Source organism: Chlamydotis macqueenii, chromosome 1 (assembly GCF_036417535.1).
Source record: "Chlamydotis macqueenii isolate bChlMac1 chromosome 1, bChlMac1.mat, whole genome shotgun sequence".
NCBI classification, from domain to species: domain Eukaryota; kingdom Metazoa; phylum Chordata; class Aves; order Otidiformes; family Otididae; genus Chlamydotis; species Chlamydotis macqueenii.
In genome coordinates, this window is record NC_141556.1 from 187018271 (window position 1) to 187035363 (window position 17093).

Here is a 17093-nt window from a genome sequence, read left to right on the forward strand (position 1 = left end):
GTTAAAAGAAACATTAAACCATTCTTGCCCCTGTATTGATTCACGGGGGATGCCACTAAAAAATTGTTAAAGATCAGCTTTGTACTGTTGATTGTCACTTTCTAAGCCAAATGTTTCAGACAGTTTTCCACCAAGCTTGTCATCTACCAGTTAAAACCACATCTCTTCAAACTGGCTACAAAGATACTATGGCACACCGTGTAAAAGCCTTGGCAAAGTTAAGGAAAGTGGCAAGCACTGCTCTCCCCTTGTCCATAGGCAAAGTCATCTCACTAAAGGCAGCAATCAGGATGGTCAGGCCAGGTTTGTCTGGATAAATCCACACTGTTTTTTTCTAAGTCACCCTCCTGTCTTTCATGGCTTCCATGAGGATTTGCTCCATAGTTTTCCTGGGGAGCAAGGTGAGGCTAACCGTCCTGTAGTTCCCCAACTCCTGCTTGCCTTTTTTGAAGATGAGTGGTTTGCCTTTTTCCAGTTAACAGGAAGCACCTCCTGCTTTGAGGAGGTTTTCCTTGAAGATCAACCAGCTTTCCCAAGGCCTTTTGCCCTCCATGGCTGTCTCTCATAGGATCCTGCCAACCAGATCCATAAAAAAAAGACAAAATTTGCTTTCCTAAAACCAAAGGTTGTAATTCTACTACTCATTCTTCTTGCCTGTCTCGCTCTTAAATTTCACAATCTCATGGCCAATTCCACCAAGGCAGCTATTCAAGACTTCTATTTATAGCAGGTCCAGCAGAGATCACACTTATCTGGCTTGTCCAACACTCATACCAAAAAATTGCCCTCAACACTCTACAGAAATCTCCTGGATTGTTTATGCCCTGCTGTGTTGCCCGCAAGTGCTCCATGAGTACCAGGACCTGTGATCACTGGGCTTCCCTACCCCTCTAAAAAAGGCTCCACCTACTTCCTCTACTTGATCAGCCAGTCTGTAGAAGATACCCACCATGACATCATACACATTGATCTGACCTCTATGCCTTACCCATAAGCTCTCAGCTGGCTCATGACCCATTTCAGAGCAAAGCTCCACGCATTCAAGCCACTCCTTTGCACAGAGCACAACTCCTCCTCATTGTCTTCCTAGCTTCCCTTTCTACAAGGGCCTGTATACATCCACTCCAGCACTCTAGTCATGCCAACCACACCTCTCTAATCCCACTGAGATCACAGCTCTGCAACCATACATGGATTCCTGTTTGCTTCCTATGCTATGTGGATTCACATACAGGCATCTGAGATGGGCTCCCAGTCACGTCACTTTCACATTAAAACTGTGAGAGCCTCCTATATTTTACTGTCCCCTAGACATGTTTGGTTTGGTCACCATCCCCCAGTGAAACCAGTTTAAAGCCCTCCTCACTAGCTTAGCAAACCTGCTGGCAAAGATACTCTTGCTCTACTTTGTCATTCCTGCTCAGCAATGCCCATTTCGCAGAAAAGGTCAAAGAGGTCATAAAGGCCAAAGACAAAGTGACAAATGCCAAAGTGACATCAGGTGCACATTCAGGCGTTGACGTGCAGGGTGTGTAGGCTCCTACCTAAGCCCTTCCCTTTCACTGGAAGGATTTAAGAGAGCACTACTTGGGCCCCCATGCCCTTCATCCTCTGTAAGCACTCCTGATGAACGCAAGGTCACTCCTCACAATGTCATGGGTGCTCACGTGGTTGTGCAACAAGAAGTATTAGTCCAACAAGCCTCAGCAGACTCTCCACAATAGCCTAGATGTAGAGTCTCCAGCAAGTGACAAACCTCTCAAGACATTAAGCCAAGACTGCAAGTGGGTGCCTCCATCCCCCACAGGAGAGAGCCTCCAGCCATTATCACCCACTGCTTCCTCCCAGTGCCAACAACAGTTCAGGCTCATCTGGCTCCAACAGCTCCCCTGACAGAGCTTGTTCTTCCTCGTCTGTTACCATGGCACTATACATATCCTATAAATGCACATCTGCAGGCAGAGAAAGAGCCTGCCTTCTGTTGCCAGCAGTCACAAGCTTCCATTCCTCTCCATCTTTGGAGTCTCTATCCACCGCTTATTCAAGCATAGCTTCTAGCAGTCTCTCCTTCCAGGCAATGTGGGGTTTCTGCTCTTCTGCTCTCACCTGGCAGCACAGCCAGGTGAACCCACCAGCAGAACCCAACAGATAAGGCCACCATCATGCTCTGCCCTGGGCTCAGGGAAAAGTACGAGTCATTCCCTGCAGCCCGACATCTGCCACATCATTCCCCTGGAGCTCTGCCTGGGCCAGCCTCCCATGTGCCAGGCACAGTCACTCCATCCAGGGCAGGAGAGCACTCCAGCTGTCTGAGAGAGTCGGGTGCCTTCTGGACCCCCTTCCATGCTAACTGCTGCATTAACTGCTACATCCTTGTTAGCCAGTCCATGTCACAACAGTCTTGCAACATTTTGAAATACTATGGCCAGGGACGCAGATGCAATAGAATAAAAAAAGAAAAGGAAAAGCCTGACAGGAGCACAAAGTTATAATTTTCTAAACCACTAAAGCTAGAAATATTTCCTCTCTCCAAAACATCAAAAACCTTTTACTGTTTGTTACAGGCAATTCTCTTGCTTTTTGTAGATTTGTGTTCTACCTAGTTCAAGCACACTGGCATTTATCAGCATACAAAAAGCACGTCAACTCCTACTCTTCTCCTAGATAGCACTTAGTTTCAAAGACACACCACAGATAGTCTCATGACGTACCCCAGGAAAAGGCAGTTCTAAAATAATACAGAGGATGTGTTCTTATGCAGAACAACAAATAATCATTGAGAGACCTTCTCTCTTTCCAGCTTGTTTCTTTAAATACTTATTATACAAGCAAATGAGATAAGTGAAGAAGCTGAGAAAATTGTAAGGCACTGTTCTCCGCCTATAATTCTGCTTCCCTGCAGATACAAACCACATGACTTCTCTCTAGCCATTGGATTTCAGCTCCTTAGTTGAGCTAGGTCAGAATTTTCTCATTGCAATGTTAACTTCTGACCAAAAACTTGACACTGCTCTGCTGTTTCTAACTGAATATCTCTGTAAAAGCTTTCCACTTTTAAAGCTACTACCATTATCTACTGGAACAGAAAAGCAGAAGGTTTTTTGGCAGATGTTCAATATTACAAGTGATTTCAGAGACTGAAAAAGATCTAAATCAACACTTATCTGCTGAAGACTGTCACACCAGCTCAGAAAAAGGACCCACAGGCCTATTTCCTATAAAAGCCCTTGATGGTAGCAAAGCCATTTTCAAAGTGAGACCTAATCTCCGTGACTAGATTTACTTGAACAGATTAGGAGAACTTCCCAGTTCCCAGGCCTAGGTGCAGGTGCCTGCCAAATAATAACTCCATTTCAGCACTGAGCTCTGGCATGGGTTGCTGTGGAAGATGGAAAAAATCTCTGGCATATAATACTACAACAGGATGTCCATCCAGATGATGAGGAAGAGCAAGTTAAGTCTGGATACAGCTTGTCAAGTTGCAGATAAAGCATTTTATTATCTTCCTGGATTGCTTCTGAATGAGTACTTATAAAGAAGGATGTTCTTGTGGACTCCTTATTAAAATTATTCTTGCCAGTGCAGTCATATGTCCCACAGGGCCTCTTGTACAGCTCATCTAACACTTCACTGAATGCTGCTTTCTGTACAAGTCCCCTGTCCTCAGGGTCACAAACAAGTTCTGCAGTGCTCTCAGACTCTTTCATGACTAGAGAAACTACAGGTTTGCAGCCTACCAAAAAGTGGAAATGCAGTAACTATGCTGCTTTTAGAGGAAGAACATTATTTGCCTCAAGCTTCATTTCACCAAATGGCAGAAAACAGAACACGAAGGAACCTTCAGAGGTCATCGAACTCACCCTTCTTCCCAGGCTGTCTGACTGCAGCTAGAAAAGGAGGTAACACAGAAAATCACCTGTATTACTATAGCCATGGGATTACACAGTTATAGACAGCTGGAAAGTATTTATTTCTACATAAGGACTGATCTAATTCACCTCCATTAAAGAACAGAAGTGTGTTGTGTCACACTAGGGAGCTGAAACCAAAGAGCAGAAATTTACTCAATATGGTATCTCTAACCATAAAAATTCTTCAGAATTTTTGATCCACATTAAAAACTATTACTGGAATCAAAATACTGTGTTCAAGAGCCAAGTGACTATTCAAAACGAAGACAGCTCTCCATCCAAGTGTTGTGGGTTAATCCCGGTAAGCAGTTAAGCCCCATACAACCACACACTGCCTTCCCAGTGGGATGGCGGAGAGAATCAGAGGGGTAAAACAGATAGAACTTGTGGGTTGAGATAAAGGCAGTTTAATAAGTGAAGCAGAGCCGTGTGTGCAAACAAAGGAAAATAAGGAATTTGTTGACTACTTCCCATCGTCAGGCAGGCATTTAGCAAACCCCAGGAAAGCAGGGCTTCATCACATACAACAGTGATCCGGAAAGCCAAACACCATAACTGCAAATGTTCCTCTGCTTCCTCCTTCTTTCTCCAGCTTTTATTGCTGAGCACGACACCCTATGATGCGGGATATCTCTTTGGTCAGCTGAGGTCAGCTGTCCCAGTGTGTCCAATCCCAACTTCTTGTGCACTCCCAGCAGTGTAAGGCAGCAAAGCCTTAAAACCAGAAAAGGCCTTGATGCTGTGCAAGCACTGCTCAGCAATAACTAAAACATGGGTGTGTCATCAACACTGTTTTGGTCACAAAACACAGCACCATAGGAGCTGCTATGAAGAGAATTAATTTTATTCTAGCCAAAACCAGTACACCAAGATAGAAGACAATGACTACACTTCTCCATAAGCACACCCTCCTGAATAATCAGCAAAAGCAAGAGTGACTGCAACAGGGGTATACTACAGAGTGATAGATGCAGAAGCAAAAAGAATATGTAACAGAAGAGAGGAAGAAAATAAGAGATATTATATGAAAAAGTGATGGGAAAAGTATGTAGGGCATGGAACTAGGACCAAACAGAGGACTTCACAGAGCAGCCAATCTTAGCAAATCAAGAGCGTGTTATTCAGACACATAAAACCTTCAACTCCAATGCTGTAAACTCATAAATGTTGTTGCAAGAGTGTTGCAATGCATTAACTTTTAAAAGCCTTAGCCACATAGTTAGGAATAGTAAGTAGGACACCACAAAACATATCAACAGCAAACATTAAAAAACCCGCATGCTGCTGGTGATGTTATTAATCACAGAAAAGATCACCTAGTGAAATTAAATCACTTCAAATCATATGGATGATAAACTTCTAGATGTTTCCATGTCCGTATGAAAATACTATTAAAAACACAACAGCAAAATGACACAACAGAATACCTCAAGGCCTCTGACTTCTTTAACATTAACAATCTTGCTAACAGGAAACAAAAGACTGAAAAACAACTCACCTGATTGCCTGTTTCTGTCACTATCTCTCCTTTGGCGACCTCAGCCCGCTCCTTATTTCTGCAAACCAGATGAACCGTGCCACCTGGTGGATTTCGACAAGAAATACATTCGATAATTGATTAGTAACTGTGTTTGGAAGAAGAATCAGCAAACAGGGAGGGCCAGGAAGTGATATGCAATTTGCAGTTCTTGTTTGGGGTTAGTTTTCGATACAATCCAAACGAAACAAAAAAAAACTTTTGTGATTGCACTCCAGTTTGTGGGAAATCTATAGCCTGCTAGTAGCAGTGGCAACACTGGTCAGATGGTCACTGAAATACCACAGGAGCTTCCCAGCAGGCAGAGTGTTCCTGAGCTGTGTACAGCCAACAGTCCCACTTCTCTGCTGCCAAGAGCTGAGCGGTGGCTTTTCATCAATGCTGCTGAAGCTCACGTCTGCGGAGCTCTCAGGGCTCCCGTGACACTTGCTGACGAGCTGGGGAGCAGGGAGCTGGTTAGGGCCACAGCACCCCACAGCAGTCCCAGGACCACCAGGCTTGGGGTGTTCTCAGGGACAAATTCCTCCCAAAAGACACCGACCCAGCAGTGCTATCAGGCAGATCAGACACACCAGGAATCCCAACAGACTCCATCAAAAGAATGAGGTAAAGGTCCTTCAAATAAAAGCTACAGGGTAGATATAATAAGAAAGCTGGAAGATTTCTGCTTAGCTCTGGTCCCTATGAAGGCAGGAGGAAGGAAAAAGTATCATGCTGTAACAGGGTCCTCACGCAATGGCACATGTATGGAAAAGGCCACTGCACTCTAGGTACTGTCTGCTCAAACCATTTTCTGTCAAGCCTGCACATCATATTTAATGTGATAAAATACCAGAGCTTCACTGGAAATTGAAGCTAAGGCATCTGTATTTTAAAAGTTTCTTTTGGCACATGCCTTAGAAAGTTCAGTAAAAGGCTTGAATAACACAAGTGACTGCAATTGCTCTGTGAAAAGGAAACAAAAATGCCAAATATCAGAATTCTTCTCGTCAGTGGGAGAAATGACGAGGACCTTGGCCACAGCTTGAGAGGCTCAGGTCAGATATTAAGAAAAAAGTTTTCACTAGTTTTCTTCTGAATAAATCAGGCTGTCCCAAGACACTGCATGATTTCCATCCTCCCGAGTTTCAAGATCAGTGAGACAAAGCAATGGCTGGTTTGATCTAGTGTTGGCAACAGTCTTGTTTCAAGTGGGATGCTGGACAAGATGACCTCTAGACATCTTTTCCAACCAACTTTTCTATGAAAGGAATACACAGGGCAAGGCTCCTCTCAAAGGTCTGGATACCTACCATGACCTGATAACTTAGCCACATTAAAGAAAGCCTTCAAAAAGGGGACTAAAGCACACATAGGTATTTTTTTAATGCTTTGTATTCTCTGATCAAGTAATGTGTTAATCTCGGTCACAGAATACCTGCACTCTTTACTTTTACCTATTCTTAAAGGCATTTTAGAGGTTGCTAGTAGTTCACCACTAGAAGGCTCAAGCAATGTAATCCCAAAGGATTAATAATAGAAAAAACGACTCATTTAGTGCCCAGAACCCAAACGCAAGACACCAAGTCTACCCTAGGGATAAAGCAGTTACACACTGCACAGCCTGTGTTGAGTCTAATAAAGAAATTTTTTGTCTCCGTTTTTCCACTGAGCACCACTACAGCAAGTATACTTGGCACGCAGCTGATGCAGGCAGGCAACAAGCCTCAAGGTGCTTCTGAAATTTTCTAACAGCATCCGATTTCTCCACCGCACTGCCAGAACTGGCTGGGTTGCTTTTACCAAGTGCACAACTGCAGGCAGCAGTGGGAAACTCCCAAACCCAGCACAATCATACAAATGACACTAATTGATGTTCAGTACAGTTTCACCTTCACTTTGTGTTACACAGATACCACGCATGGAAGGAACCATGCACAGACAGGCACTGAATATATACAGATCAGAATGAAAGACAATCTTTCCCCCAGGAAGGACAGATTTCATGAGTGAGAAAAAAGGCAATCAGAAGAGCAGCATCCAGTGCTCGCATCTTCAGCCACTCTCACAGTGAGCGCAGGCTTTACTGCAAAGGAGGGCTTTAATTACAGATCCCAATTACAGATCCCAGAAGAGATTCATTTGCAGATGTTTAAAGAGCTTTCCTTGAAACACATGGGACAGCACAAGTAATGTGTGCAGGTACAAATTAAATACATGGAAAGAGTAGCTGATCAGGAACATTCTTTTGCTGAGTCTGAATTCCTCATTTCCTTGTCATCGTATATACTTGAAGAGATTCAACCAGAAGCCAGAGCCCCTACAGTTGACACTGAGTTTCAGAGCGACATGTGCGAGGATAGGATCAGGAAGATGTTGTTAAGCCATTTTAACTTCATATGCAAAGCAATGCCCACACAAGGTATCAGATAAGCAGTCTGAGCCCAAGGTTGCTCTTTGGGCTCCAAATACTAGATAAACATGGTGGCCAAATCCTATGCACATCCAGTCAGCTTGACAGCTTGCAAAACCTGGTAGGCATGACCATGTGCAAGCAAAACAGTCACCAGACAAGGCAATACTTACATAAGGCTATTATACATAATGGCTGCAGTGGAAACCTGAAATCAATCACATACTGGCACTGATCGGGATCTTTAACCCAAAGGCTAATAATTTTGAATTTGTTTAATTTAACCAAGAAACCACTTTCCTTCATAAGATAGTTACAAGATCTAAGCAGCCAAAGAGAGAGTAAAGAGCCGCAAGCTTCTCCCTTTTATTCTACATGCCAAAACTCCTATCACTCTTGTGCAATAGGAATTACTTCGTCCACCCTGAAAGGAATTTGGTTTATCCTTCAACAGTAGCTAGTTCCAGTTCATACCATCTCCATGCTTATAAAGAGCAGCAGAAAAAAATGGTTGCAGGTAATCAGTTAAAGGGCATAAACTCCAAGTTATTAAGATCAAGCACAACTATGTTGCTTTTTTTATACCCTCCCATCTCAGCTTAGCAAAGCCAATTGCTTCCTTTCAACATATGATACATTTGTAAGTTCTTCAAAACAGTTCAAACAGTTCAAACTCAGCGCTACTTGCACCAAACTTGGTGCTATTTGCACCAAGTTGGCATTAAACAGACCTTGATCCATCACCAACATCCTTAGATGCCACTATAACACAGATAGTTTTGGTAAACATGCACTTGAGAAACACTTTGCAGATTCTCTCCACTAATTTTGCTTCATTATTCCAGTTTTCACAGCACTGATCATTCTTAACCCTTTAACTCAAACTAACAGCCTTGGTAAATAACACGCCTGAGCCCTCATCCCAGGGAGCTGCATCTTTGCGTTTGCACTGGAAGGCCAAACCTGCTTTCTCCCATCTGCTCTGTAAGGACCCCTCAGAGCTCCTCATCACGGCCCAGCTCACCTCTCCTTGCTATCTCTTTGGCCGTGGCCTTGCCAATGCCACTGTTTGCGCCAGTGATCAGGAAGGATCTTCCAGCCAAGTTCACCTCCAGGTCAGCTGGATTGAAGTGCTTGGAAGCAGACTCATAGCCGCTCCTGTAAAAATGAGAGACACCCATGAGAAACTAGAAGAGAGTACTTCCAAAAAAGCCAGGGGAGGGTTGAAAAGCGCTCTCCCCTCGCAAGCTCAGCATGTGCTAAACACCCCCCCTCTCCTGATGACCCTCTGTACGCGTGGGAAAGGCCACGGACAATGCCAGTGACACTGCAAGGAGTGATGTAGCAACAACTCGAGGCGTTTGCCTGCCACAAGCCACACGGCCCACACTTTGTCACTCCACACTTTGTCACTCGGGAGGGGGCCCGGCTGCAGCCCGCGGGCGGATAGCTGTGAGCGCCCAGGGCAGGGCAGGCCCAGGCCGCGATGCCGGGCAGGTCTCACAGATAAGGCGTTGAAATTTGTCCGCTCCGGCAGCAGTGGGGTGGCGTCGATTCAAACTACAGGAAAAAAAAAGAAACCAACATCCCGAAACGATTAAAGGCCCTCGGTCGCATGGAAACGCCCCCGGCCTGGCCGCAGCGCAGCGCCCGCCCCGCCGCAGGGCCCGCCGCCGCCCCACGCCGCGTTCCTCGGGGCTGCCACCGCCGCCCGTACCTCGTGTACTCCCGCAGCCCCTTCACGAACCACACTGTGTTGCGGTACCAGGACATGGTGAGGCTTCTCCTGCCGCCGCCACCGCGCTGCTGGCCCCGCCTCTGCCCTTGCATAAGGCGCCCGGTCCGGCCCTGCCCGCCCGCCGTTAGGTAAGGGCCGAGGGGCGGCCCCGCCCTGCCTTGCTCGTGGCCGCCGCCGCCATTACGGCCTCGGCTGAACGGGGGGGGCACAGCGGTGCGAGGGAAGAGCAGTGTGTATCTGGGGGTGGGAGGGGGCATTTGTGCCTCCTTCCTCCCCAGCGGTGGTGTCTGGTTTGTTTTTTTCTTATCCCTTCCATTTTCACCAACTTCCTCATTAGGCAGCAAGGAAAGGGGGCTGCTTTTGGCCACCCAACCTGGGTGCCTCCAGGTTGCGGTAAAGGTGTTTGCACCAGGCGTTCACACCCGGCTGTGCCTGGTGAAGGCAGTGGTGGAGGAAGGAAGGAGAGTTCCCCAGGGCATCTGCTCCGGAGAGGTGCTGCCGTCAACCCAGGTGGGGCTGGAAAAGGGGTGTCATGTTTTGGGAATGGGGAGCAGCGCTACACGATCTGGACCTGCTCCCTCTGCTCCGGCAAGTTGTCAAAGGGACGCTGTTGCAGAAACATAAACAACTGTGTTGTGCTGTGCCAAGTAGGATTTTGTGTAACAAATAAACCCATTAAAATCCCAGCTCCTACTAATAGGGTAAAGTACACCAGTAGGAAAGGGTACACAAGTGGCCATTGCAGTAGGAGTGAAATTTAAAATGTGTTTTTAGTTCTTCTGGTATGTGCATTGGAGCTATAGAGCCCAAGAGAATCACTTGGAGTTGCACATCTGGACAGCCCATGTTAGCCATAAGGAAGTTATAATTATAGGTATAATTATGTTTTAAAGCACCTTTAAAAGCTATGTGCTTACAAAGTTCGGTGTGCAAGCTAGATAAATTCATCCAATTTTTGTGGTATGCAGGGCTGCGTGCAGAGAAGCTACTTTAGGAACCTTATCTAAGATTTCAAGAGCTTAATCTACCTGGTTTCAATAGCAGAGATAGGGGAGGAATGGGAATATTCTGACTTTTCTGACCCTACATGGTAGCCTGATACTTCTTTTTCTAAATCTATTCACTCTGGCAAAGGCCTTTCATACTCAAGGCTTCTGCTTTCTCAGCATGTTCTGTAAGTATTAGGCTCTCATACAAAAGATATTCTCACCATGAAGTTAAAAATTTTGAACTCAGCGCTGTCTGCTTGTACTAAGTATTGTGTGTGAAACTAGAGTTTTTAGAGGGCAGAAAGACACATTTTCACAGTGATGTTTTCTTCCTTACAGAGACCATCCAGCTAAATGTCATACCTTTGCACCAAATCTGAAAATGCTTGTTCTTATTAAAACTGTTAAAACTGTTAAAAGAATGTATTTACAATCAGCAGCCTGAGTCAGTTTTAACTGATTTTGTTCTTGGAAATGGCTACGAATTTTTGACTGAAGTGTTTCTAAACAGTTCATCCTGATTCTGATGCTCAAAATGGAGACTTCTGGCCCCGAAGGGAACAGCTTGGCAATAGCCTGAGTGGCAGAACGTTATTTCCTACAATGGAAAATGAATGGCAGCCTGAACTACAGATAAGTACTATGATGTCTGTAAGTAGGTAATTGTGAGCTATATGGAATTTTTTTTTTGTGATCTTCACCTACTACATGCAATTAGCAACCAAAACTGTACAGCCTAGACTATTATAATGATGTTAGATAATCACACTTGCTGTGAACAAAGCAGATGTTAGGCTTGTGCAAATCCTGCTGTCAGGCTGAGATAATGTCCCCTGTTCCTACCTTCAGTCCCTTGACCTGTTAGCTCTTCAGCTTCTCCCTTTCCCTCATAGCCTGTACAAGTCTGCCTGGTTACTCTTCTCAAATGCTGGCTCAGGGAAAATACACAGCTGGCAAAAACCAGAGAGTTATGTGGGCAGGCCTGCTGTTATGAATATCCAAGTAGAAAACTGCAGTGCTGCCCCATATTTTTATGCTAGTTAGAGAATGTCTCACCTTGGGCTTTGTAACTCTCAGTGCATCTCAGTGTGCTGCTAGGAGAACAATAATATTCCACAGTTGCTTACTCCACAGAATTGGCTGCATTCTTTACAGGAAATATGGTTTCAGTTTGAAAAACATTAGCAAACCCCAACAAAACAAAAACCCTATGGAAGTTCCTGTGAGTAAATGCAATAAACCAGGTTGTGGTTTATTTCCTTGTCATTTCTTTGTTTACCCTGTTTATTTCTTAAGCACTCAGATGATGGCTTAGTACAAGCAAAACTGGATGACGACTGTGATGTGTTTTGTTTGTAGTTTCAGTCTGTGTTCTCATAGACTGGGGAGTACATCCCTGCAGTCTGCCAGCCTCTGAAAGTAAATGGGGAATATGCAGATACACAGGATTTCTTGCAGGCTAAATCGTTTGGACTGTAATCAGCAAGAGGCTAGATAGTGCAGCCCTGAGGTACGAACCGATGTGAGTATGCATGGCAGAACCTGTTTGTGAGTTAAACATAAAAATATGTTACGGCAGCCAGACAATGGGAGCAGCTCATAATATTTTGTGATTTAAGCCGTAATGGGCAATTACAGCATATTACTCTTATTAACGTTAGAGGAGGTAAGACTGTTAGGAAGACATTTGAATATAAGATTGGGAACCAGCATTACCCTAGTACACACAAAATTCTCTGAGGATATTATATAAATACTTGTATTGGGTTTGCGTGGCAAGGTTTTGGTAGCCGGGGGGCTACAGGGGTGGCTTCTGTGAGAAGCTGCTAGAAGCTTCCCCTTTGTCCGATAGAGCCAATGCCAGCCAGCTCCAAGACGGACCCACCACTGGCCAAGGCCGAGTCCATCAGTGAAGGTGGTAGTGTCTCTGGGACAACATAGTTAAGACAGGGAAAAAAAAGAATAACTCTGCAAGAGAAAACTGCAGCTGGAGAGAGGAGCGAGAATGTGTGAGAGGAACAACTCTGCAGGCACCCAGGTCAGTCAAGAAGAAGGGGAAAGAGGTGCTCCAGGCGCCGGAGCAGAGGTTCCCCTGCAGCCCGTGGTGCAGCCCATGGTGAGGCCGGTTGTCCCCCTGCAGCCCATGGAGGCCAATGGAAGAGCAGAGATCCACCTGCAGCCCACGGGTGACCCCACGCCAGGGCAGGTGGATGCCCAAAGGAGGCTGTGACCCTATGGGAAGCCTGCGCTGGAGCAGGCTAGGCTCCTGGCAGTAACCTGTGGCCCCGTGGAGAGAGGAGCCCACGCTGGAGCAGGTTTGCTCAGAGGACTTGTGAACCTGTGGGGCACCCATACTGGAGAAGTCTGTTCCTGAAAGATTACACCCATGAAGAGACCCATGCTGGAGCAGTTCATGAAGGACTGTAGCCCGTGGCAAGGACTCACGTTGGAGCAGTTCATGGAGGACCATCTCCCGTAGGAGAGACCCCACACTGGAGCAGGGGAAGAGTGTGAGGAGTCGTCCCCCTGAGGAGGAAGGAGCAGTAGAGACAATGATGGACTGACCACAAGTGATGGACTGACTTCTGCTCTCATTCCCTGTCCCCCTGTGCCATTCAAGGGGGATGAGGTAGAGAATTCAGGAGCAAAATTAAGCCTAGGAAGAAAAGATGGGTGAGGGGAAGGTGGTTTGGATATTTTATTTTGTTTCTCATTATCCTACTCTGGTCTGATTGTTAATAAATTAAGCTAATTTTTCCCATGTTGAGTCTGTTTTGCCCGTGACGGTAGTTGCTGAATGGTTTTTCCTTGTCCTTGTCTCAACCTGCAAGCTTTTTGTTATATTTTCTTACCCCCACAGCCCAGGGAGACATTAGGGTGAGCGAGCAGCCGTGTGGTGCTTTGCTGCTGGCTGGGGCTAAACCACAACAATACTGTAGCACAACTACTGTGATGTTACCCACCCCCTTGTAACAAATGCCATTTTCAGGAGATTTTGTAAACACTGAGAAATGGTGCCCTTGTCAGAGTGCAACAATGCCTGAGTGCACTCAGCTGAGAGATTTCTGCTTAGAAGCACTTGCCTTTTCCATAGTGAGAGCCTAAGCTTGCACCCAGAAAGCAATATGCACAGCATGGTGTTGACACATCCGTGCATAAATATTTCAGCCATGAAATCTCTGTCTGAACAGCTTCACATCAGAAGTGAGCTGTTGCACGCTGTCCTAACGCCTAGATGTTTCTGCTACCTCATTTCACCCCCTGTGATATTTTGCCTTCGTAGTGTTGTTCCAGAGGAAGGAGACTGTAGAGATTGTATGAGTGCTCTGTGCTAACCCAGCCGTCACAGTGATGAGGCCGTATGGGTTGTGTGCAGGAGAAAGGTAAGACACGGTTTTGCCAAGAGTTGGCTGGTGCTAATGAAGAGCCTGCCTTGCAGCACTCTCACAGGCAAAAATTCTGCCCACATCAAGAGTTTTGGCTGCATGTTGCCTTTTATACTTAATCCTAGGTTTATACACCTTGTTAGCTGAATTAGAATCCATTCTAGAGCCTTGGAAATTTGGAAAGTTACAGCTTTTGGTTTCTTTCATGATTGCTTCTAGCTTAGCATTAAACTCCTATTGGACACTGCTCTAAATGTGAGGGATTTTTTAGACAAGGAATTCTCGTGGATTGGCAGCCAACATCTCTGTCACAGCCAGCAACTGATATATATGTGTAGCCTGGCTCCCCCAGTGGAAGGGGGGGATAAAGAGAGCCACAAGTCTGTTGAGCTCCTGACATTTTCCGCATTTAAGCAAAGAACAAAATGGCTTCACCCTAGCTAAACACAATGCAGAGTTTAGCCCTGGTAGAACATACCCAAGTTAACTACAACACTTGAGGTACATCTACACTATCAAATGACTCATAGCATATTCCCAGCTCCTAATCCTCTTACTGCCCAGACTAGGCAAACAATTGTCGATGTCCAGGCTCTCTTTAAGTATTAAACAGATACTTCTGTCCAAAACAAGCTCAAACATCATCAGGGGATAGTTTGCTCAAGGAATAATTTGTTTCCAAGCACTATGGATGAGACTGCACCAGGGTTAACACTACAGAGCTTGGCCTGCACTGGTGATGCTGCATTCAGGTAGATGCATTTTACTGGTGTAGAAATAGCCCCCGGGTCTGTTATCCAGGCCCTCCATGAATGCAGATAATCCTCAAAGCAAATAAAAATTCTGGAGAGTTGTGACTGTGAGCCTCCAGATAGTAGGATTTTTCATACTGTAATGAATTGAGAATCTCAGTATTTTCTTGAAACACAAGAGCTGGTGAAAAATGCCTCTGTGTCCCCCAGCTGGACTCGTATGAAAAACACACCGTAAACTTGATCCATCTTTGTACCTGTCAAAGAGCAAGGAGTTTTAAGTAAAGTTTTAATTGCCTCTCAACACAAAATAAAAATTGAAAACACTGATTGCTATTAAGGGCTGTGTGTTTCAGCATGCTTCATGTTTTCTTCCCAGGGGACGTTTCTAGAAGGTGGATAGCGTACTCCAGAGCTGAAAAGCAATTATATATTATACAAGATATTTAAGAGCAGCTTCAAGGCCATCTTGCTAATCTCTTTTATTAGGCTTTTTTTTTTTTTTTTTTTAGAGGCTAAAATCTCAGTCTTAAGGACAACTGTCTCCTTTGCTTGCTTCCTACCGGAGATCTGGCAGGCTATTGCACATTCTCTCCTTTCCTTGCAGTTACTAATTTTCTAATTAAGTCTCTGTGCCTGCCCCCATTAAATCAATCAGAACGTCACCACTGATTGCAATGGGAACAGGAGCAGGCTTTAAGGGCCAGATTTGCAGAAAAGCTCGGCATCTATAATTGAGGCCAGGTTTTCAAAGGAAGTGGCAGCCATGTGCAAGCCGCTGTTGCTGTGGGGAGCCACTCCCAACCCTGCTTTTGCCATGCTGGCCTCTGTTCTGGGTGCAGAACACTTGAAAACTCCAACTTCAGTGAGTGTGATGGCGATTAAGAGCTGTCAGCACCCCGGGGAGAGGTGGTCAGCACTCTTCCCTTTGCCTGGCTGAAGCAGAGGGTTTGGAGAGTGGTCAGAGAGGAGTATCCAGGCTCTGATCTCTCAGGGTGAGAGAAGCAAAAGCTGCTTATCCTGAATGCAGGGAGAAGTCAAAGTTCTGGCACGTGCGGTGTTTTTATGAACAGTAGGGTATTTTCTTTGTTTGTGCTCTTACACCCAAGTCATCGCTAAGTTTGCCAGCTGCTGTCATCAGCAGTAGTGTTTCCAATGAACAGTCAGTCTTTCCCCAGACCAAATACCCTTTTGTTCTCAAAAAACAAATGTGGCAGTATGTCATCAGCTCAGCTCAATCACTCCTTTTTACTCAGGGGCCTGTAAAAGGAGTCTCGTACTTTGCCTTATCTGAAGTACAGGTTTGCTCCACAGCTGCTGAGGGCCCTGGTTTCTGAGAGCCTGCGGAGCAGCCCAGGGACAGGCATGTCCTGGCAAGGAGAGGGACTGCTGAATGTCCTCCCAAAGTGATCAGAAGTAACTGGGAAGAGGAGCTAAACCTACTGCTGACCTAATTAATCTCCTATGTATTAAGTAGTTTTTGCATGCTTTATAACTGTTTTAAAAATAATAGGAGCTTTACAGTTGATTTTCATCTTAGAAAATAAAAAATTTAGTCAATGAAAGATCAATTTTATGATCCTCCTGACTGAAAAATTATCTTTATGTCCCTACAGTAGGCAACATACTTGAATGCACACATTTGTTGCTAGGCTGTGACAGTAATGCAGTTATCTGCACAAATATTTTCTTCAGACACTTGTTTCTCTTCTTACTGCTCTTCTACCAGATTTTACTGTTCTTACTACCAGCTGTCAGACAGGGATGCTCCTGGGCTTATTGACTCAGGTGAATTCTGCTATAGTCCATTTTTTCCTCTTACTTTTCTTATTCTTCTGCAAATCTTAAAGCTTTATTAGTATTGATTATTCTAGCACAGTTGTTACCAAATTGCAGATACTATCTAGTAGTATGTATCTACCGAGAGATATCTACAAGCAGGGCAACAGACACATGTCAGCTGATGTGGTTGCTGTACGTTGTGTTCAAATGCCAAAGGAATGGACTGAAGTTTTGTGTGAGCAGTCCACGTGCTGTGGTACCAGAACTTACCCATATAAAGCTATGCAGCCAAACTCTCACCTGTAAATAACCACCAGACCTGTCTATTCAAAGTTTTATTTCACCTGTTGTTGGACAAAATTTTTTTAAAGCCCATTAAAAATAATGAAGCAACACTTTTCCTGATATGTTTTGAAAATAAATAGAGAATCAAATCCATAGGATCTGCAGGTAGCTAACTCACATGGACATCAAGAGGACCTTGTTAAAAAAAGCTTCCATGTATGTTGGCCTGCAGGCCCACAGTTTGCATTTCAGAGCATCTCTCACATTTGAGCTGCTATACTGCAGCATGGGGAATGGTATTGAGTATTAATGATCATACAG

The 17093-nt window shown here is 45.0% G+C and overlaps 1 protein-coding gene and 1 long non-coding RNA gene across 2 annotated transcripts in view; one reads left to right on the forward strand and one right to left on the reverse strand.

The window, feature by feature from the left end:
* Positions 1-9670, reverse strand: part of DHRS12 (dehydrogenase/reductase 12) — a 28093-nt gene extending 18423 nt beyond the window's left edge. Inside the window, exons 1-3 of the mRNA XM_086771907.1 lie at positions 9558-9670; positions 8865-8998; positions 5410-5492 (exon numbers count right to left, since the gene is read on the reverse strand). Of these exons, the coding sequence (XP_086628033.1) occupies positions 5410-5492; positions 8865-8998; positions 9558-9670 (330 nt within the window). The remainder of the gene's footprint in view (positions 1-5409; positions 5493-8864; positions 8999-9557) is intronic.
* Positions 9629-11822, forward strand: LOC147602362 (uncharacterized). The gene is made up of 3 exons (XR_015261693.1): positions 9629-9706; positions 9916-10088; positions 10907-11822. It is a non-coding gene; the product is annotated as an uncharacterized LOC147602362 (long non-coding RNA).
* Positions 11823-17093: the final 5271 nt, after the last annotated feature.